This window comes from Vespula vulgaris, chromosome 15 (assembly GCF_905475345.1).
Source record: "Vespula vulgaris chromosome 15, iyVesVulg1.1, whole genome shotgun sequence".
NCBI lineage: Eukaryota > Metazoa > Arthropoda > Insecta > Hymenoptera > Vespidae > Vespula > Vespula vulgaris.
In genome coordinates, this window is record NC_066600.1 from 4,810,001 (window position 1) to 4,833,029 (window position 23,029).

At 29.2% G+C, this 23,029-nt stretch overlaps 2 protein-coding genes and 1 non-coding gene across 7 annotated transcripts in view; 2 read left to right on the forward strand and 1 right to left on the reverse strand.

Moving 5' to 3' along the window:
- Positions 1–2,023: 2,023 nt before the first annotated feature.
- LOC127069529 (sodium-independent sulfate anion transporter) lies at positions 2,024–13,698 on the forward strand. Of its 2 annotated transcripts, XM_051006642.1 has the most exons (13): positions 2,024–2,291; positions 2,464–2,570; positions 8,968–9,017; positions 9,131–9,303; positions 10,184–10,437; positions 11,034–11,235; positions 11,520–11,740; positions 11,802–11,979; positions 12,053–12,220; positions 12,323–12,484; positions 12,559–12,699; positions 12,826–12,971; positions 13,178–13,698. In XM_051006642.1, the coding sequence occupies exons 4-13, from the start codon at positions 9,132–9,134 to the stop codon at positions 13,550–13,552; spliced, it is 2,019 nt and encodes a 672-aa protein (XP_050862599.1). In that variant the 5' UTR covers positions 2,024–2,291; positions 2,464–2,570; positions 8,968–9,017; position 9,131; the 3' UTR covers positions 13,553–13,698. The 2 variants fall into 2 exon arrangements, with proteins under 2 accessions (XP_050862599.1, XP_050862598.1); XM_051006641.1 differs by having other exon boundaries at positions 2,024–2,570.
- A 6,681-nt stretch (positions 13,699–20,379) lies between these two features.
- Positions 20,380–23,029, forward strand: part of LOC127069528 (zinc finger SWIM domain-containing protein 8 homolog) — a 52,698-nt gene continuing 50,048 nt past the window's right edge. For all 4 annotated transcript variants that reach the window (XM_051006637.1, XM_051006638.1, XM_051006639.1 and 1 more), the window contains exon 1: positions 20,380–20,677. In XM_051006637.1, the coding sequence (XP_050862594.1) occupies positions 20,380–20,677 (298 nt within the window). The remainder of the gene's footprint in view (positions 20,678–23,029) is intronic.
- Trnag-gcc (transfer RNA glycine (anticodon GCC)) lies at positions 22,427–22,497 on the reverse strand. The gene has a single exon. It is a non-coding gene; the product is annotated as a tRNA-Gly (tRNA).

The window sequence follows — 23,029 nt, forward strand, 5'->3', positions numbered from 1 at the left end:
GGAAGTTCGAAAAAATTATGTATAAACACTTTTTTATATTCTACTAAACAGAAACTTTTCTAACAATGTTAATTAGATTCACATGGATCAACAATGAAAACAGAAGGATCTTTTATGATTTTATATCATTATTAATTATTATAATTTAATGAATGCTATCTTTATGCGTGTTTGTTAAGAAATCCGTTAAGAAATCAGTTTTCTTAATACTAAATGTTTTTATAATATTCCATTGATAACACGAAAGAATTAGAAAGTTTTGAGAAAATTTCTAAATCTTGAATATCTTCAGCAAAACTATAGATTTAGAATTATCTTTAGATTTAGAATTATTTTAAAATGATTATTATGTAGAAAAACTTTCATAATCATTATGGATCAATAATGAGAAAAGAATATTTTTATTATTCTTTTTATCTCTCATTGTTATTACAAATATATGAATTTTATAGAATATATATTTAATTATGTTCTCTCTTAAATTCTAAACTTTTCGATGATATACCACTGCTAAAAAAAATGTTGGAAAATTTGATAACCTTTGGAATTTGTAAACTTTTTATTTAATTATTAATTAATTAAAATAAAACTTCTTTTATTTTCTTTTTTGTATTATTATTTTTAGAAAATACCATACTCGTATGTAAATCATGTTTTTTCAATCCTAAGTTTTTCTTAACAATATGCTGTTGTTAGTAAATAAGATATTTAATTTGTCTTAACAAAATATATAAGAATTAAAAAATTTTTCAAATTTTTATAAATATTTATATGCGTGTATTTTGTAATAATTATCGCTCGAAAAATCTATTAAATTCGATTCAATGTTTCTAACAGGGTTGATCATAATCAGAACGAATAAAACGATAAAAATAAAATATTTTTTACCATTTTTTATTACTATTATTAACAAATGTTATACTTTTATGTTCTAAAAGACAACACTTTTTCAACATTAAGTTTTTTTAATGATATATCAATGACAATAAAAAATCAGCGTTTTAATTAATCCTGTTTTAATATCAAAATATTCGCAAATCTTTTAATTTTGTATATAAATCTTTATATTTTTAATTAAAAATAATTATCACATATATATATTATTTCGAACAATAATTGACAACTAACAATGTCAATTATAATTATACGAATTAACAATATAAAAAGAAATTTTTCGATTTTTTATCATTACTATTAACAAATAACATTTTTGTATGTACCAAAATACAGCAAATTTGTTAATACTAACACAATCAGTATAATGATGTACTGCTGATAACAACGATAGAATCAGCAATGTTTAATTACGATTAACTCAATGTCAAGGAAATGTCAGAAATCTTTGTAATTTGTAAAAATGTATAGATTAAAAAAAATATTTCCCTCTCTTATTTCTCTCAATCTAAAAAAAAAAACGATTATCAAACATAATAAACATTTTCGAATATTTCTTATTACAGAAAAAAGAAAAAAAATATACATTATATAACTACAATAAAAAAAACATACATTATACAAATATTAATTAAAATGACACAGATGAATGATAAAAAAAAACGATACATTTCTTATCAATAATAAAAATTAAATCTAAACCTTTCCACCATTGAAAGGTGAAGGTTAAGCTAAAGAAAGAAAAAAAAAAAGAATAAAAAAGAAAAAAGAAAGAAAAAACTCGACGAGTTGATAAAAAAGAAATTGCAAAATAATAAATAAATCAAATTATAAATCATGTTAATGAAATTTATATTCCACAATATGTCGATTGGATTTTATTGTTTGATATTTCCTTTTTGATGGATCATGGATAGCAGAGCATCCATCCCTGCGACAACGTTTACAACTCAAGTAAACTCGGCACTGCTATATGGATATGTAAGTACGTACGTGCCGTTTTCTAGCAACATTACGACTTTGAAAAGGGGTGGAGACTCGAAGGAAACGAAGTGGGAGTCAGTTATGTCACCAACGGAGGATCGTGAAGTGGCCAAATAACAACGCGGTGCGTTTAAACGTCTCGGCTCGGCTCGTTGCTAACTTAGTTTCGTCTTCGCTTCGCGCAAGTTGTCTTCGTATTCTCTTAGCATTTATATATATATATATATTTATTTATTTATATACATATATATACCTTTCTCTTTTTTGTTTTTTAAACGTCTGTGTCTGTAATATTTCGTTTTCACACACTTTATGTATATCACGAACTTTTAAATGTGTCGTGATATTATCAGAAGTTTTAATGTTTTTGGTTTAAAATTTTCCATCAAGAAAAATTTAAGAAACGAGTGATTGTTCGTAAAAAAAAACATATATACATACATATATACACACACATATATATATACATACATATATATATATATATACATACATACATATATACACACACACGCAGGCAAACATAAGTTTACATATATATATGTGTGTGTGTGTATATATATATAAAATAAATATAAAATAAAGTGAAAGGTGAAGATTTATCGATAATACGGGGATGAAGCCATTAAAGGATGAACGTAACGATTTTATCATGAAAAAATAAAGCTCCGAGTAAATAACAGACCACCCAGGTAAGAATATAGTTTTTTTTTATATGTATACATGTATCCGTTTTTTCCTCAGACTAATCGAATAATATAAATCTCATGCGAATGAAATTCCTTTCTTCTTCTTCTGTTTTTCATCTTTTTGTTCATACGATTGTGTTTTCCTTTCCTTTTGTCTTCTTTTTATACATATATTCTTTTCTCAGACTAATCAAATGATATACATTCAATGCGAATAAATTTCTTGTCTTTTTTTATTTTTCTTTTGTTTATATGATTTTTTTCCGTGCTTTTTTTTATATACATTTTTTTCTCAGATTAACCGAATAATACGAATCCGATGCGAATGAATTTCCCTTCTTTTTCTATTCTTTTCTTTTTTGTTCTTCTTTCTTTTTCTTCCCCTAACAATTGTATATAGCGAATATAATTTCTTGTTCGTCACATATGTACCATATAAAAATCATATAGAGTAAAGCCATTTAAGTACAATGAACGTTGACGTTGCTTTATAAGATAAAGGATTGAGTTGAGTTTTAATTGAAACAAGTATACTTTTGATTGCTTCTCCGAAGAGTCTTTAAATTCCTTGCATAATTAGAAATTAGAAATTGTAAATATTTTTTTTCTTTAGTTTTCTTTTTTCTTTTCTTTTTTCTTTCTCTTTTTTTCTTTCCGCTTGTGTAATCCCCGAATTCGAAGATATACTGTGTTCCTTATCTTTTCTTGCCTAACTATTAAGCGTAGTGATCAATTTGACGATATGTCTTTATGAACCTCGGACCGATAATTAACATTTAACGATGACTGATTAGTAGCGAATAAGTTATCAAGGAAAAATATAAAAAAATAAAAAGAAAACATGATCATGCCTAAATATCATTGCAAGTTTTTATATATAATTTTAATCACGAAACTGAGCAACGTCACATTCCCGCCGTTACAGAAAAAAGAAAAAAGAAAAGAAACGAAAAATTAAAAAAGAAATATTTTTAAAGCATAACCTCTTACAAAGTCGTACGATAAATCGTTTACAACTGACACTTTTATTGTTTCTTTTAAATCTTCAATATTTTACGAAGTATTATCTACGAAAGAATTATCGTTCTATTTTTTATTTTTTATTTTTTATCCTTTCTTTTCTAACTTTTTTATTGAAAATAGAAAAAGAAGGTCAAAAAGGACAAATCTCTAAATGGTCAAAGACGCTTAAGGGAAGAAAGAGAGGAGAAAAAAAAGAAAAGAAAAAGAAAAGAAAACGATAAAAAGAAAAAAGAAAGAAAAGAATCTGCGTACTCAAGATAAAATCATACTTTTTATGTTCGACGCGTATAATCTTTTAATATGCATGGACGTTAGAATTGATTTATGTGAAGTACCGAAGCGATCGTAAGCCGATGAGGCGCTTAAGCACGATCGCATGATCCATTAAGTGGTCATATTGCCATTAAATGCGCATATTTTATCGGGGAAAGAAGAGAGGAACGTCTCGTGATTTGAAAATTGCTATAAGATTGTTGATTAAGAGTTGACGAGCGATGTTAACGTGAAATGTCTTCGGCAAATAAACATCATATCAGAAAATTTCCATTGAATTTTAGTATTTAGTATATACGAAGTATATATTCTCATATATGTACTCGTATAGTGTGAGTATATATATTCGTTAACACATATTCTTGTAGTATGTGTAAATATATAAAAAGAGAGAAAGTATACTGTGTGCGTGCGTGCGTGCGCGCATATGTATACGTATATAAGCATATATATATATATATATATATTATAAATAAATTTATTAATATATCGATACTCAAATAATTTTACGTCGATTAATATTAAATGTGTCAGAATTGACTTTATTGAAATTATTTAAATATTTTTAATTATTATATATAAAGGCATATATTCTCTATATACATGTTATATGTAAATATAATACTTCATATAATATATATATAATATATGTATATATATATCTATTAAAACACAATAGTAAGAGAAAAATTTGATATAGATTAATATGAAATGTGTTACATAAGTGAGATTACGATTTGCTTTGTTGGGCTTATTGAAATATTTATGATTGATATATTCTAAAACGTATGTTTTATACACATGATGTGTGTATATGCGCGTGTATCTATTAATAAATAATCAGAATGAAAACAAATATGACACGAGTTAAAAATTTTTGTAATATTAATAGAATCACACTATTGTTAGACTTATTGAAATATCTATAATTAATATATATATAAATAATTATATATATATATATACATGTATATACACATATACATATTTTTATTGATCTATAATAATAAAAAAGTTTGTAAATATTTCTTAAACTATTCATTTAAATTGATAACATTTTATATTCCTCGTATATTTTTATATGGTACGATGTCTTATTAATTTTATTCTGTTGATAATAGCCAAGATCAATATATTAGAAAAACAGGTTTCAATAGAATCCAACCGATTAAAATCGATTATATTCTATGTTTATGAATAAATAATCTTATAAGTATACGGTACAAAAAATATAGCCATTTATTTTGAAAGTGATTTAAATCTATTATTTTTTTGATTGTAAATCGTTTAGAAATGAAAAGATTACGTAGAATTAACTAGTGTAAACGTTAATTTGATCTTTTTGAAAAATGGATTTAAGCCTTTTAGAATTTTGAATATAAACGGTTCATATATATATATATATATATATATATATATATATATATGAGCAACACACACACACACACAATGTATAAAAAGATATATATGTATATATATATATATATATATATATATATATATATTAAGTATATGTAGTCCTACTACGCAAAAATGTGTGGTATTGATCTGCGCGTAGCGAAGGAACAAAATCTGAAACTTATGAAACCAACCCGTCTCTCACAATGCAGATGTATATCCATTCTTATAACTAGACTTCACGTAACATGTACATGTATGTATGTATATTGATGCTTTATATATTCACTCTCGTATATGTATCTATAGTTAGTAACCGACTTTGCTTCTGCGAAGATGTATCCTGTTTCCATCGTTTGATAATCGGCATTCGATACGGGAATCGCGTTAACATCAATTATTGATATTTCCGATGAGTATGATTGTAACATGATCACTTCCTATGTTTCGTTCTTCTCATGATCATCGAGATAAAATTTTCCATTAATTTCTATCTAGTTGGTATCTTAATAATTTATGATTATTAATTTTTCATATGCCGAGAAAAAAAGAAAAGAAAAGAAAAGAAAAAAAAGAAGAAGAAATGAATCATTCGTTAAAGTTTCAATTGATCAAAGAGATTATGTGCATTGATTTGCTTTTTCTTTTCTTTTTTTTTTTCATATAACTGCAGAAAACAAAAATTTTTCATTAAATTTTTATCTGATCGATGCGATCGTTCGCATCGATTTCTTTTTATTTTTCATATGATTACAAAAATTATTCATAAATCCATTCTCTATCATTACGTTGGTTTTTCGTTTGTTTGAATAAATTTTTTTAAAAATTTCCTTGTAATTAATCCAATCGTTTTACTGAATTTTTAAATTCCTAAATAAATTTTCCATTAATTTCTATCTAGTTGGTATCTTAATAATTTATGATTATTAATTTTTCATATGCCGAGAAAAAAAGAAAAGAAAAGAAAAGAAAAAAAAGAAGAAGAAATGAATCATTCGTTAAAGTTTCAATTGATCAAAGAGATTATGTGCATTGATTTGCTTTTTCTTTTCTTTTTTTTTTTCATATAACTGCAGAAAACAAAAATTTTTCATTAAATTTTTATCTGATCGATGCGATCGTTCGCATCGATTTCTTTTTATTTTTCATATGATTACAAAAATTATTCATAAATCCATTCTCTATCATTACGTTGGTTTTTCGTTTGTTTGAATAAATTTTTTTAAAAATTTCCTTGTAATTAATCCAATCGTTTTACTGAATTTTTAAATTCCTAAATAAATTTTTCATAAATTTCTATCTGATTTATAGAATCATTATAATAATTTTTCACATATATACCTGAAAAAATTAATCATAAATTTTTATCTTAATACAAATTAATATGATCTTTAATATGATTGTTACACTAATTCGTTCATATGTCCTTTGTTCATAAATTTCAATTTCATTCATGAAATCTGATTTTTAATATATTCAAAAAATGTCATAAATGTCTGTGTGAACAGTGAAATCATTAAATTGATTCCCGTATATGTCCGATCAAATTTTTCATTAATTTTTATCTTGTTTATGCAATCATAAAATTAATTCTTCATATGCCAAAAGAACAAAAATTAGAAATTCTCTGAATTCTTATCATATAAATAATTACCATCATATCGAATAAATTTCAGTAAACAGATATATAGACTTTCTCTTGCTTCGTGAAAGTTATACTTAAGTAATATAAAAAAATTTTCCTTCAAGTGAATTTTTATAGTAAAACGGCATCTATCAAATTACTTATTCCTCTTTATAACACATAATCATCCATTATTAATCATGCAATCGTGAAAATGAAAATTGTTGTATTTGACTTTACACGAATGAAACTACATTTCACAATTAATGAAATATAAAAATATTATATATTTATATAGATGTTAAATATCGTGTATTAAAATATCTAATTTTATTTTACTTTTTTTATTTTTTAATGCGTCTTATAAATGATATTCGTAAATTACAATTATAATATCTAATAATATTATATATATATAATAATATTATATAAAATTATATATATACACACACACACACACAAACTAATAACTGTATGTTATACAAACAAAAATAAGTCGTTTATATATCTATATATAAAAGACATTAATTATAAGGAATAAGATAATGTACTTAACCGAAATCACTTCGATTACTATGTGTATAATGATTTTAATGAACAATATTTCAAAGAAAAGTTGAATGGTTCCGAGACTGACGTAATTTGATCGTGATTGATATTTTTTTCTTCTTTTCTTTGTAAGAGAATGCGCAGAGGACATATGAAGGCCAACTTTGTTTTTCTTAATGCAATCATATATTTTTTTATTATGTTCATCGATTCAGCTCCAGTAATTTTGTATAAAAAAATGATATTTAACTTTAAAGTATTAGAAAATTATCGAAAATATTTTTTTCTTATTCCTTTTCCTTTTCTTTTTTTTTTTTTTTTACTTTTCTAGGTTCACTTCTTTGGAAATATCATACAGTTTAAAAATATGTTCGATCTTTTGTTTCTAAATTACAGTTTCTTAGCTATACATTTTATTGTTAAAAGAGAATCCTTCTCTAAATATTTTAATAATAAAAAAAAAAAAGAAGACAATATTATTATTATTATTATTATTATTATTATTATTATTAACTTCTTATACTTTTCTTTAACCTAAAATATAATGTACAATAAAATATTGGAAAAACGTATATTGTCGTCTTACATGTTTTCATAGAAAAAAAAATCTAGAGAAAACGTCTATAATTCTAGATCAATAATCAAACTGGATTCTAAAGGCACGTGAATTCAGAGGATATAATTTTATAGGATAAAGTATAAGGACATTTGATAGGTAACAAGTAACGAACAAAACAATGAACAAATTATTAAAAATAACGATTTCAAGTTGCTTACAAATCTTCTACGAGTATTCTTGAACGTTTTGAGAAAAAAATTTATTTATTTATTTACTTATTAAATAAATTTATTATTGTTTTGTCGTCACAAAATATAGAACACAGACATGTTAAATAATTATATCGGTTATTACGGTTATACAAAATATGAAGTTATTAATTAATTAACGAATCACAGAATGTGATTTATGCAAACTTAAGTGTTAATCGCTGATTATTATTAAATAATTAGTGAACAGATTTATAACTGGATCTATCTGACCTTTCCTCATTTCTACGGGCTTACCTAACTCATCACATAAAAAACTTGTTAAAGATAAAAGATTTTCTCTCTCTTTTTCCTTCAATTCAAAATCTAATATGGAATCTATCGTATTACGAAGCAAGATCGTATTGACGCAAGATTCGAAGAATTTATCGGAATATATTTCTGCAAACAAATATCAAACATTTTCTAAATTTATAGTTTAATTTATAAAAATCTTCTAAATTTATAGTTAAATTTGCTGTTTCATATTTATATCTTTAGAAAGTGTTAAGCGGTCTTGTAGAGTAATTAATTTAATTAAAAGAATTATAGGATCTCGAGAAAGACGCGAGAGTTTGGCAAATATTAAAAAATTGTAAAAATTACTCAACTTATAGATTCTCAGATATCAACGAGAAAAAATATTAATTAATTAATATCAAAAAAAAAAAAATAAATTTAACAACATTGATACTGTTGATATAACATTGTTTATCATATTTACAGATCCGAAAATAGTGATATGCAGATTGCATGTAATTCGTCCATTTGGAAAGGTACTATTAACAATCGTTTATATTATCTGTCAATATAGATTACCAAAATATTACTATTTAATGTTTACTTTTTATTCTTATTTATTTCTTTTTTCTTTTTATTTAAATAAAAGGATGAAGGAAGGCAAAGATATCGACGATCAAAAAACGGGAAACGACAACGGTGCTTACGTACATTGTTCTGAGAAAACAAACGAAGATAAATTAGACGTTGCACGTACAAAAGAAATAATTAAAAATTCCCACAGTATCCATCGCGAGATACAAGGCTCGTCTGACTTTATCTGTAAGTACTTACTTTGCTTTACTTCAATTTACTTTATTTTGCTTAGGTACTTTTTATTTACTAATTACATACATATGTACATAATTTCTTTTTCTTGTTCAACAATGATAAACTTACAAAATATTAATTATCGATAATAAGTTCTTATACTTAATTAATTGTTTATGAGATACAATATCGCTGGATATCGTTTTGCATTAACGTTTAACGGTAAAGCATAATTTTCCTTTCCTCATGCTGCGAGGATGTCACAAAAGTAAGTACATATAAAAAATGTTACATCTGAATACTTAAACATAAAAGGATCGTGTTAAACGGCGGAAGTGAAAATAGCCTGGCATTGAAGTCACTTTAAATTCATAATAACAAATCAATATATATAGTAGAATAATTTCTATTTTTAAACATTATTTATCGATTACGATAATTTATCAAACAGAACTGTTTGATCAACTTTATCTTTCGTATCGTTATACTAACTCGAGTACCTATTTCAAATATATAGTTTCACTTTTGATGATAAGGAAATAAATTTGAAAGAAATGATATTTTTTTTATCACAACAAAAAGAAAATATATTTGGATTGATTCTAAAAATTTTACTCAAAGTCTTCGAGATCTCATGATCATCGATATTTTAATATACAAATGCCTTATGTATATAATAATATTATACATAATATTAAGATATAATATATTACACATTAAGATATGTATATATATATATATATATATATATATATATATATATATATATACACAGGTGATCTACCCCGTATAATATAATAAATCTATATTATACCTATGAAATATATATATATATATAAATTGTATAGAAATATATATACACATATAAATTTATTATTGTTATCTATCGTAGTGATCGAAGAGCCAGGGGATGATGGCGCAAAGCGAAAGAATAACTTTTTGGATTCGACATTACGATTGGCGAATCGTTGGGTCAAATTTACTTGTTCTAAGAAAAAACTGTATAAAAGGTTACCAATTTTAAGTTGGTTACCACGTTATAACAATCAAGATGCAGTTGGAGATTTGGTTGCTGGTATAACTGTGGGATTGACAGTTATTCCACAATCGCTTGCGTATGCAAATGTAGCTGGATTACCAACAGAGGTGAGCTCTCTGATGAGGCCATGATATATTTACATAAAATTATTTGTAGTATTTCATAATTATTTATAAGAATAGAGAGTTGCAAAATGTCTATAGATCCGTTAAATCTCTCAATTTTCTTTTTTTTATTACATAGTATATCAAAAATATTTTATAAGATTTAATATATTAAATATTTATATATGTACATAGGTTGATCATAAATTAAAGAGTAGAAATAATAGAACATATATATATTAAAAAAAATTTTCATGATTTCATATTTCAAATATTTTAAGAATAAATATTTGAAACGTAATAGGTAAAATGAAGATAATAAAAAAAAAGAAAAACAATAATTTATTTATTTATATCTAAATAAAACAACAATAATTTATTTAGTTATATCTAAATAAAATAACAATAAGATAAAATATCGAAATAAACGCCACTTATATAACAATTATATTTAAATATAAAATAGTGAAAATTCTGACGTTTATATTAAATAAGAAATTTATGAAGATATATATTAATCAGTAATAAGATTTTGACAACTCTCTTATTTACAATTTAGTTTAATGTTTCCATAAAGATTAATTAATGAAATATTGCAGTACGGATTATATGGCAGTTTTTTGGGATGTTTCGTTTATATAATATTTGGTTCCTGCAAAGATGTACCATTTGGTCCTACTGCTATACTTTCTCTGTTAACTCATCAATCTGTTGCTCATTTGGACGCGCCAGAAAAGCATGCGATATTATTATGCTTTCTAGTAGGTATCGTGGAATTAATCATGGGGATTTTTGGACTGGGTGAGTAATCGAATGTAATATATCATTCTCGTATCATATTTAATGATAGATTTACGAACATTGATAGTACATATACATATACATATATATATATATATATTCTTACTGAAATGTGAAATGTCAATATTACGGTCATATTAAAATATGGATCCTCACTTTTTTTTTTCATTATATTAGTTCGTGCTATTACGTCAATATAAAGTCAAAAAATAATATTCTTGATCAAATACGCAATATATTATGCTTAATTAAAAAATGATAAATTACATTTTCAATCTTTTTAGGATTTTTAATTGACTTTGTATCCGGTCCGGTTAGTTCTGGATTCACTTCGGCGGTAGCACTGATAATCGTTACGTCACAGATAAAAGATATCCTAGCTGTCTCTGCTAGGGGATCTACCTTTGTACAGATGTGGAAAAGCATTGCTGAGTGCCTTTATCAAACATCGATATGGGATACTACGCTTGGTATATGCTGCATAGGTATCCTGCTAATACTCAGGGTAAGTTTAACAAATTTTTCATGATTTTAATCAAATATTAATATTTCATTCGTATCATCAGATGATATCTTCCTTCACGATTGGTCCTGACAATGAAGAACTTCGTACAAAAAAGCAGAGAATAATAAATACGCTTATATGGTTGACCTGTACCTCGAGGAATGCACTTCTTGTTATAGTTTGCGGTTTGTTAGGATATCTTTTTAGTGCCGCACATGATGCACCCTTTCAAGTAATCGGTAAGATCAAAAAATAAATAATAATATTGGTCTAGCATAAATGAAACTAATTAAATTTCTTCTGATTATATAGGTCCCATACCAGGAGGTATGCCTACTGTACAATCACCTCCATTTGGATACATCAAAGATGATAATACTACAGTCACATTTATAGATATGTGTACAAATTTGGGAAGTGGTATTCTTGTTCTTCCACTTATTTCTTTGATGGAGGATGTGGCTATTTTCAAAGCATTTTGTAAGAAGAAATTTACTTATTAAACAAAAATATACTGTATATATATATATATATATATATATATATATATTAAAATTAAAATTTTACTATTTATAAATTTAGCACAAGGACAGTCAGTTGATGCCACACAAGAATTAATAGCAATTGGTTTAGCAAACGTTGGTAGCTCCTTTGTACAGGCTTTTCCAGGTACAGGATCTCTTAGCAGGAGTGCTGTATATCACGCTTCTGGAGTGAGAACACCAATGAGTGGTCTATATGCAGGTATGTTGTACAAATATTTATTGATAAAACTAGCGCATAGAAAATTTTAATGCATGCATTTTCTTCTTCTATAGGAATATTGGTGATATTAGCACTTCTTTTTCTTACACCTTACTTCAGTTATATACCAAGAGCTAGCCTAGCAGCAATCATCATATCTGCTGTTGTCTTCATGGTCGAAGTGAAAGTCATTAAACCGATGTGGAGAACCAAAAGTGAGAATTAGGTTATTAGTCAATGTAAAAATAAATAAAAATTCAGTTAAGCATATCTCTTGAGAAGAATTTTAAATAAATATTGTTGAATTTATATAAGGTTTATAATAAATATATCTTTTCTAGAGTCTGACCTAATCCCAGGATTAGGAACTTTCATTGCCTGCTTGGTGCTGCAACTTGAGATTGGTATTCTCTGTGGAATTGGTATGAATGTATTGTTCATTCTGTATCATGCAGCAAGACCAAAAATATCTGTCGAGAAATTAACTGTAAATATATTTTTTATATAGTTTATAAAATATATATTAATTATTATTCAGAGAAACAGATTACAGTATCATAAATTAATTATTTCATTGCACAGTAAGATTATGCTAGATCACTCAAATATATATTGTATTTTTTTGAAACAGACTGTTTCTAGTGCTTTGTTATATTTATTTGTGTTTATATGTATATACATTTCTTTTTTCAGACACATTGTGGGATCGAATACCTGATGTTGACACCAGATCGTTGTTTAATCTTCCCTTCTGTGGATTATGTGAGAAATTTAGTGACTAAATATAGTCACAGGACAGAAAGCGTAGAAACACCAGTTGTGATAGATTGTTCACATATTTATGGAGCAGACTTTACAGCTGCTACAGTCGTTGAAAGTCTGACCAAAGATTTTGCTGTTAGAGGTCAACCTCTTTTCTTCTACAATCTAAAACCTTCTGTTTATGCTGTGTTCGAAGGCATTGCACCAACAAATTTTGTTGTTTATTATGCTCAAGAAGCATTGGATGATTTACTCAAAGAAAGAGGCTATTTCAATCACATTAAGCGAGTTTCACTATCAGCATAAGTTTAAATCAATGTGTCTTCAAAGAACTGTGTATCACTTAACAGTGTTCGATTTGACAAGGCAGAATAATGCTGATAAATCGATTATCACAAAGACATGGTACAATTAAATAAACTTAATAATAGAAAATCTATGGGTAGTTAAAAGCGTGTTTCTACCGTTCATTTCTTATCCTTCAACATGTATGTAATTCATAAATACATCTCGACTATAAAACAAACCTTGATTTTCTTAAATCTATGGATTTTTTTTTAACCTATTAAATACTCGATCATTTTTCTTTTCTATTTATTTAATTAGAATTTATTAACAGAAAGATACGTGTATGATCGAGAAAATAACGAATCAAAGCTTTTACTTATCTTAAATAACATTACCGTACATTTAGTTTTCCCAATGTGCTCAAAATTTCAAATAACAATGAATAATAGCATCAAATTGAAAATAATGCAAGGAGCCGATCGCTTATTGGCTCTTTCTCGAATTCAACATGGCGCTCGATGGAACCGTCCAATCAATGGCATGTCCGCGAGACGTCACGTGACTCGTAACTGTTGCATTTGCGAACACTAATCGCGTCATGAACCAATCGGAATTCGTTCGAAGCGTTCACAAACACTCTCGCGTAGTAGCGTGTTGTGTGGAGTGAGATAAAAAAAAAGATGTCGGAAAGGAAAGGAGTCAACGGGCTGCGAATGGTGCCATCTGACGGTCATGTGCGAGCAGTAGGAACAGAGCGATATGCAGAAGGTAGTCCTGCTCGCCATATTTGTTATTATCGTCGATGGGGTAGGCTAGCTGGCGGAGTTTCGGAGTGGTGAGGTGTGCGGTGCGTAATGTTTGGATATTCGTAAGATTAGAAAGGCTTCTAGCGGGCTAAGATATTCGGCCGTCGAGCTAACTCGCAAACAAATTATCCTGTATTCACGGTGTGAGAGAAGCGGTCTCTTACATAAAACTGCTAGGGCCACGGAGGCTCAGCTGTCTTGTTCAGTAGTGTCGAGTGCGCGTTTATTCTGTTTATGTATGTATATATATATCTATATACATATATATATATGTATGTACGTATGTACGTATGTATGCATGGTATGCATGATACCGTGTACCTGAAATTCGTGCCGCTCTTCCATTATTTGACAGTGGAGCTACAATTGCCAGTGCTTTTGTTATTGTTATTGTTAACGTTGGTGGTAGTGACATAATTATTAAAAAAAAACAAACATAGCTATACCAATGTTAATGGTGGTGAAATTGGTGAAGGTGAACACCACTTCTGCTATCGCTGCTGCTGCTGCTGCTGCTGCTGCTATTGCAGCTAGCTGTGGTGGGGTGGTGGCAGTAGAGTAGTGTAGTGTAGTAGTAGTGTAGTAGTAGTGTAGTAGTGTGAGTAGTAGTGAGTAGTAGGAGTAATAGTGTAGAGTAGCAGTAGTGTAGTAAGTAGTAAAGTAGTAGTAGAGCAATAGTAGAGTCTAGTGTAGTAGTAGTATAATAGTAGTAGTAGTGAGAGATAAATGCAGCAGTAAGTTAGTAGTGTAGTACAGTAGTAGCCATTGGTGGTGTGGATGGTGATATAGAAAAGGGGAGGATATAAGAAGTAGAGAGAAAGAGAGATAGGTAGAGAGAGAAAAAAATCATTAAAAACGATTGTCATCAGGGCTATTTTTGATGTTGCTGAGTGAATAGGTTAGGGGTGGATATATATCGGCGGGCTCCAATGCGAACCTGAGTAAAAAGGATTTAGACAATTCATACGGTGAGATAGGTCGAGTGTGTAACGCGCGTTTGTATCTCCTGTAGTTGGTCGTGCGTTCGTATACTAAGAAGCGTAAGAAGAGTGAGTGAAAGAGAGAGAGGGGTTGCTCTCTCCTGCACGGGGTCGGGGTCGTCGCACGTTCTTGACGCGGGTCTGTCGACCCGCCAAGGTCTTTGTGTTCCGTTTCTTCTCGGACTTGCTACGTGATATTATAATTTCTCGTTTCTTTCTCGTGTTTTCCTAAGAAGCCAAAATAATAAATAAGTAAATAAATAAATAAATTACAAGTTATATACATACATACATACATACATACATACGTGTGTATATATGTGTGTATATGTATATATATATATTTATAACGCTGACAACATCGCTTATTTTCATTAATTTTTTACTTTCAATTTTTTTCAATCTTGAAGGATTTTTTTATTTATTTACTTTCTTTTATTTTTCTTCATTTCAACATTATTTTCTTTCTTTCTGTTCCTTTTATTCTTCTTTTTTTTTTTTGATTCCTCTTTGCTTTGTTTTGTCTTGTTTTGATCTTTTTCTTCTTTCCAATGACGAATTCTTCACATTTTTTTTTTAGCAAGTTGTGTAGTAAAAAATAAGAAACAAAAGAAACAAGGAAAAGAAAAATAAAACTGAGTGAGTCAGCTTAAAACTTATTGTCAGTCATCCGAGCATCTTGACACGTGCAAATTCTCGCACTTTTTCTTTTTCTTTTTTTTTTTCTTTTTCTGTATCAACGACTTTGTGTTCAATGATCTTCGTTCTTCATAGAAAGTTGACATCATGATATGTATGTATTTCAATACAAGCTCTAAATTATTTATTTATTTATATGATTGGCATTATTAAACATAGTTACACGCGTGTAATTCGTTTGATTTTTAATCGATCGTAAAGATTTAGATCGATCTCTTTGTTATTCGTAGAAACTGAAAATCGTGGATATGTTCTTTTTTTTCTCCCTTCTACGGACTCGGTGAAGTACATTGAAAACAAAGAGAAAGAAAGAGAGAAAGAGAAAACGCGCGCGGCAACGAAAGATAAAGAGAGAAAGAGAGATAGAGAGAGAGGGAGAAAGAGTGAGTGAGTGAGTGAGAGGGAGGGAAAGACAGGAAAAAGTCGATACGCGTATTTACAGAGAACAAGCTTGCTGCCATTTTATATTGCACGTGAGCTCGAAGTTCTGCCCGCGCTTACGATTCGATCTGTCAGAATAATATTTTCGTTTTCAAACTATAGTGACTTATTTCGAAGTTTCTAGAGGATTAGTTTCGTGGTATCATCATAAATCTTTATATTCGGAAAGCAGCTATAAGAGGATTTTGTTATATAGGTAAAAATATTCGTTTTATTATTGTTTGTCATTACAACCTAAAACATAAAATCATAGAAAGAATCGATATACTCTTGTTTCGATATTCAGGCTGTATCGATATATATATTTTTTCAAAATTATTATTGACGTCATATTACATAAAAATTCGACGAAATCCACATATAACTCACTACATTCTGAAACAAAATCGTAGAAAGAATCGATATTCTCGTTTCGGTATTCATGCTATATCGATATCTATTTTTCAAAGTTGTCGACATCATATTATTTAAAAACTCGACTAAGTTTATATTTTGTCAGTTGGTGACTAAAAATATGTCGACTTGTACGTATCTGGTTAATATATATGTGTATATATATATATGTAGTAATATATATATATTACTATATATACATGATCGATATCGTATGTCGATTTATATTATATACACACACACACACACACGTTGATTTACGTCAGTAAGTACATCATGTGTATATAATACGTGCTTGTAATGCATATTAGTTAACATTTATACATGTGTATATATATATATATATATATATATATATATATATATTCGAGAAAATTTTGATGGATTCAATTAAATTTCTTTAAGATTTACTTTCTTACACGAAATAATCAAGCTATATATATATATATCAATACTGTGCTTGTATTGAAATTATTCTATTCATAAAGAATCTCACAAAAATATTGAAGGATCTTTGGGATAATATTTAAATCTTCTGGGCCGGGATTCGAGTTTTCCGCGCTTTTAGATCAATCATTTTGATCCCACTGATTGTGTTAGTTATTCAAACAAAAACTTGAAACGATTTTGAAAATAATCGTTTGAAACTGTAATATAAAGGTTCTGATTAAAATAGTTATGAAGAGTCTTGATTTTGAATAATTTTTATGAATAACTGAGAAATTTCCAACTCGTTATCTGTTATGATTTCTATTTCTCTTCTGATATCGGTTTCACAAGAGTTTTTTTTTCAATTTTATATCGGCTCTAAAATAATCGGTTCTAGAATTCTGTTTCGATTTTTTCTTAATTAATATCGCCAATTCATATATTGCAACTGCGGATTACTCCATATGTGTATTTTTTTTTTTGTTACAAAATCATTATAGAAAAAAATTTATACGTATCATTAATTTTTACAATAAATCATTGAAGTAAATAAAACTAGTAAATATGGTCCGCACTAATCTGCTAAATACGACACACACACATATTATTTATGATAGGAAGTTAATAAATCGAAGTTTATTAAGATCTTTTGTTTGAAATATTTCTTATATTTTATATCGTAGTTAATGTAAAAAACGAAATATAAAAATACATAATAAACATGAATTATAGAAAAATGAATTATAAAAACAAATTATCTATAAATGTTTTTCCATTTTTTTATAATGATATTGTAAAAAAATTATCTAAATGTACGATGATAATTCGCAGTTGACATATATACATTAATTATATCGATTACGAAAAAATCGAAAGAAAAATCGATTCTAGAACCGGTTTTTTGTTTTTAGAAACCGATAAGAGAGATTAAAAACCGAAATAGGAGTCGTAATCGGAACAGATAATAGTTGAAAACTGCGGTTATTTGGACTAAAGATTCTTCATGAACTTCGTTTTAAAAACTGAAATCGATATTACAACAGTTTTTAAGCCTCGTATTCAAGTTTTTCGGCCAAACCGTTCACGAATGGGTACTTATTGGAGATAAAAATGGAAATGTTCACTTTGCTGCTACTATCTTCTCACCCCCTTCCCCCTTCTTCACTCTTCAATCCCCTCCAGTTCACCACAAAATTTCATTTCTTTCTTACACTTTCGTGCATACGAGTACAACAAATAAATATTCGTCGAAATGATATTTCCTTAAGGTGTTTGTCAAATTTGCCGTGAAATTATTCGAGAATTTCGAGGATTTTATGGGAAAGAGGAAGGGAAGGGACGGTTTCGTCGTTAGAACATGTAGATGGACAGTAAAAACATGGGGGATCACATGGTTCATTTTCGAAATTGGTAACCATTTACGTAATTACTTTCATCGGGGATGAGAGATGAGGGGTGAAGTGTGAAGTTTGAGATAGGAGAGTCTAAGATCTATTTAAACTTTGCACATGATCGTACTTGAACCTATTTTGCGTACACAAAGTATGTATATACATACATACATGCATACATACATACAAACGTACATGCATGCATAGTGCATGCATGAATCCAATTCAAAAGAATTTTAGCTCGCAAGAAGGCCTAATTCGAAATTGAAATCTAATACGAAAGAAATACCGAATGGATGATAATTTGAAATTTTAAGATGAAAGCATTTTTTTCTTTTGTTTTTTCGTAGAAAAAGCATATCATAGAGGAGAAGAAGAAAGAGAAAAAAGAAGTTACGTATGTGGAATAGTGTTTTTCAGACTGCGATTATCTTGTGTATTGTTTTGTGTCACGTTCGGTGCGCCGTTTAAGGACTTTCAACGTAAACAAAATATAATGTATTATATTTTTTAATTTCTTATCAGAATATAAGAATTCTTATTGTTGTTATGTAAACGGAATGAAAATGTAAACGCGATTGACAGTTTGAAAGACATATTTTGTATAAATCGAAATTATTTCATAATTAGCGTAAGAAAAGGTAATACACGTGCAAACGTATACGTTGAGATTGTTTGTGTCCTTTTGGAATAACAGAAAACGAGAAAGAGAGAGGAAGAGAGAGAGAGAGAGAGAGAGAGAGAGAGAGAGAGAGAGAGAGAGAGAGAGAAAGAGAGGGGAAAAAGAAACATAGAGAGGGAGTGAACGAACGAAGAAGGACGCGGCAAACTGCTTCATGTTAATAAGCGTTAAACTATACGAGAGGATTAAGGAAGGTTCAGAGTTCCTTGATTTTTGGAGACTGAAGAAACGTGGAGGTGACTGAGAGAAGGAGGAGGAGCGTCGCCGGTGGCGGAGGAAGAAGTTGTTAAAGGCTGGCGGAGAAGGTGGACGAAGACGAGGAAGAGGAGGAGGAGGCGGAGGTGGAGGCGGAGGAGGTGGCGGCGGAGGAGGTGGTGGTGGTGGTGGTCGTCGAGGAAAAAAAAAAGGAAGAAGAAGAGGAAGAAGAAGAAGAAGAAAAAGAACGGAAGAGAGACGAGAAAGAGGGGACAGTGGAGGAGGTGGTTGTTGTTGTGGTATTGGTGCTCGTTGTCACTGTTGTTGTCGTCATCCGTGGTAGTAGTGGTGATCGTAATAAGGTATCGTATCGGAAGCGCGCTCGTAGTGTCGCGTCTGCCGATTCGTACCAGAATTAAAACTGGCGGGCAATCTGGCTCGATCTCCGGTGCCGGTGGGTGCTGGCGGAGGTGGTGGTAGCGGTGGAAGAAGAGGCGGAAGAGGAGGAGGAGGAGGAGGAAACGGAGCTTCTGGAAGTGGTTCCGGTCCCTCCACAGGACGTGGTACCGGTGGTGCTGCTACTGCTGGTAGTGGTGGTGGTGGTGGTGGTGGTGGTGGTGGTGGTGGTGGTGCTGGTGCTGGTGGTGGTGGTGGTGGTGGTAGTGGTGCTGCTGCTACTACTGCTGCTGGTGGTGGTGGTGGTACCGGAACTGGAGATGTCATTGGATGTCCTGGAGGATCAACGACAAGTAACAACAACGGAAATGGAAATCAAACAAACGCGAATCATGGGAATGGAGGTAATGCGAACGGTGCCGGTGGTACTACCATGGCCAACGGATCATCAACTGGAAATAATCCTACGTCCCAATCAAATGGAAATCCTAATGGTGGTACTACGTCGTCCGCGGGAAATCCCGGTGTACAACCCGCGGTCGATCAACCCGCACAAGGTGGACAAATTTTGGATTGGGAGTACGTCGATCGTTTCTCATTCGAGGATTCCGATCATTTCGAAGAGGATTCGCTTTGTAGTTGGAGCAGTGAAACCGAATCCCTTTGTAACAATTGGCGAGGATGGCGTCGACCAACTGCAGGATTTGGTACCGCAAAAAGGCCGACAGATGGTGAGTAGTTTTTTTTTTTTCTATTTTTACTCTCCTTTTTATTTTTATTATTTTTTTTTATTTTTTAAAACTTATTCACCAATTTATAAATAATATCATATACATGTATCCTATTTAGAAACAATGTATATGATATATCATTTTATTTTGCAAGACCATTTGCAATGTCTTCTTCGTTTTTCAAATCATTCGTTTTCGTAATAATTCCAGCGTCAATAAATTTTCATTTGGATTTGAAGAGATCAACATAAAATGTGAAAATTTATTCGTTCAAACGGAAACATCGTTTAATCGAGAATGACGCTTAATGTTCTGTTCATTAATTATATATATGATCATGTTCGATTGGAGGAAAAAAATGAATGGAGAGAATAGGCGAACGCATTGATCGAAGCTCGATCAAAAGAACAAGGATGGTAGTCGGTAGAGGACTTTATGGGGCTTGTGGGTCGATGCTGCACCCTGGGTTCGTTTGTTCGTTCGTTCTTGTAATCTGAACGAAAAGCTGTAACTGGTGCGCGCGCGCACACATTCACGGTATCATAAATCGCGATATTCGGTTAAATTCTATGTGTTAACTCGAAAATTTACAGGAATCTCTATAGCTTTCAACTACGATATCTTCTCTTTCATCGAAACTTCGTCGGTCGGCTCGTTTTGGTCGTTTTGTCTGTTCATGCCAGAACTAAATACGTCTGAGCTAATGAGAAGCTTCCGAAAGTGGTTTCTACGAGAACGCCTTATTACGTAAACGCGGTCGTAAGCCCTTCAATATCGAGTCGTAAATTTAATTAACTCGGGATGATCGTTAACACCGGTGCTAACATTGTCCGCGAATCTCATGAATTATCGTCGAAATATCGATCCAGGTTTATTTTACAATACTACTACACTATTACTATTATTACGTCTACTTCTACTATTACTATCATTATTACTACTTCTATTACTACTGTTACTATTACTACGTCTACTATTACTATTACTATTTCTACTACTATTATTACTATTACTACTACTACTTCTACTACTGTTAGTACTACTATTACTACTACTGAAATTTTTCTTGTTCCAAAGAAAATAACGCTTTCCCTTATCATTATAATTTTGAACAAAAATATCATGGCTTGAGTAATTATTTTTTTTTCTTTTTTTAATTATGATTTATATTTTCTATAAAAACTACTACTATTTCTATTCTAATTATTTTCTAAATTATTTTTAGTTTTATAAGAAAAATAGAAAAATATTTTGCACCTTTTTTATCTATTATTATAACTTCAAAGAAAAATATCATGGTTAAATTATTTTCGTAAAATCAAAGCACTCTTCTATTGAGATTTATTATTTTTTTTCTTTCCCTTTTTTGTTATTATTTTATTTTTATTATTATTCTTATTATTATTATATTTTGTATGATAACTTATTATTTTTATTCTAATTATTTTCTAAAAGCCGATGGTACGTTATGTAATTATCATTGATATAAATTTTCTTTAGTTTCTTAAGAAACACATCATTCTACATTTTTTTCTGATCATTATAACTAAACAAAAATTATCATGCTTGAATTATTTCTGAAAAATTGAAGAACTATAGATTTCCTCTTCTCTCTATCGAGTTTTATTTTTCTTTTTTAAACTATTACTATTTTTACTCTAATTATTTTCTAAACGAGAATGGTAGGGTATGTAATTATTGTTGATATAAATTTTATTTAGTTTTAAAAAAATAAATAAAAAATAATTTTGCATCGGCCGGGAATCGAACCCGGGCCGCCCGCGTGGCAGGCGAGCATTCTACCACTGAACCACCGATGCTACGAAAATGCTTTTGTAGAAAATGGTAAATATGTAATGATTCATTTCATTTTCAGTGAAAAAAACAATACATTTATTAATAACGAAATATTTCCAATTATTTTTCACAAAGAGATCAATTCGTTCAATGAACCATCTTTTACATATATAGAACGCTTTCATGGTTATACACATTTCTTTATTTTTTGCTTTAATTCTCTTTAAATCCTTTATTAAATTTCAAAAGTACAATGTTCTCATATTTAATAATTAAATCAAAATAAACGAAGGAATACATGTACAAACAAATTTTTTTTTTATTTTTTCTTCCTTTTTTTTTACAAATGGCGCTGAGACATTAACATCACGTAGTTATATGATACGTATAATATCAAAGTACAGTTGAATTATTTTTATGATACAAATTTTTGTTTATTTGTTTAAAATTAAAAGCACTAATAGCTCGATGATCTAAAAATGTATATTTTTATTATCTATAAAAATGGTGTAGCAATGAAAAGAAAAAAGAAAGGGATTAGATAGACACCTTAGA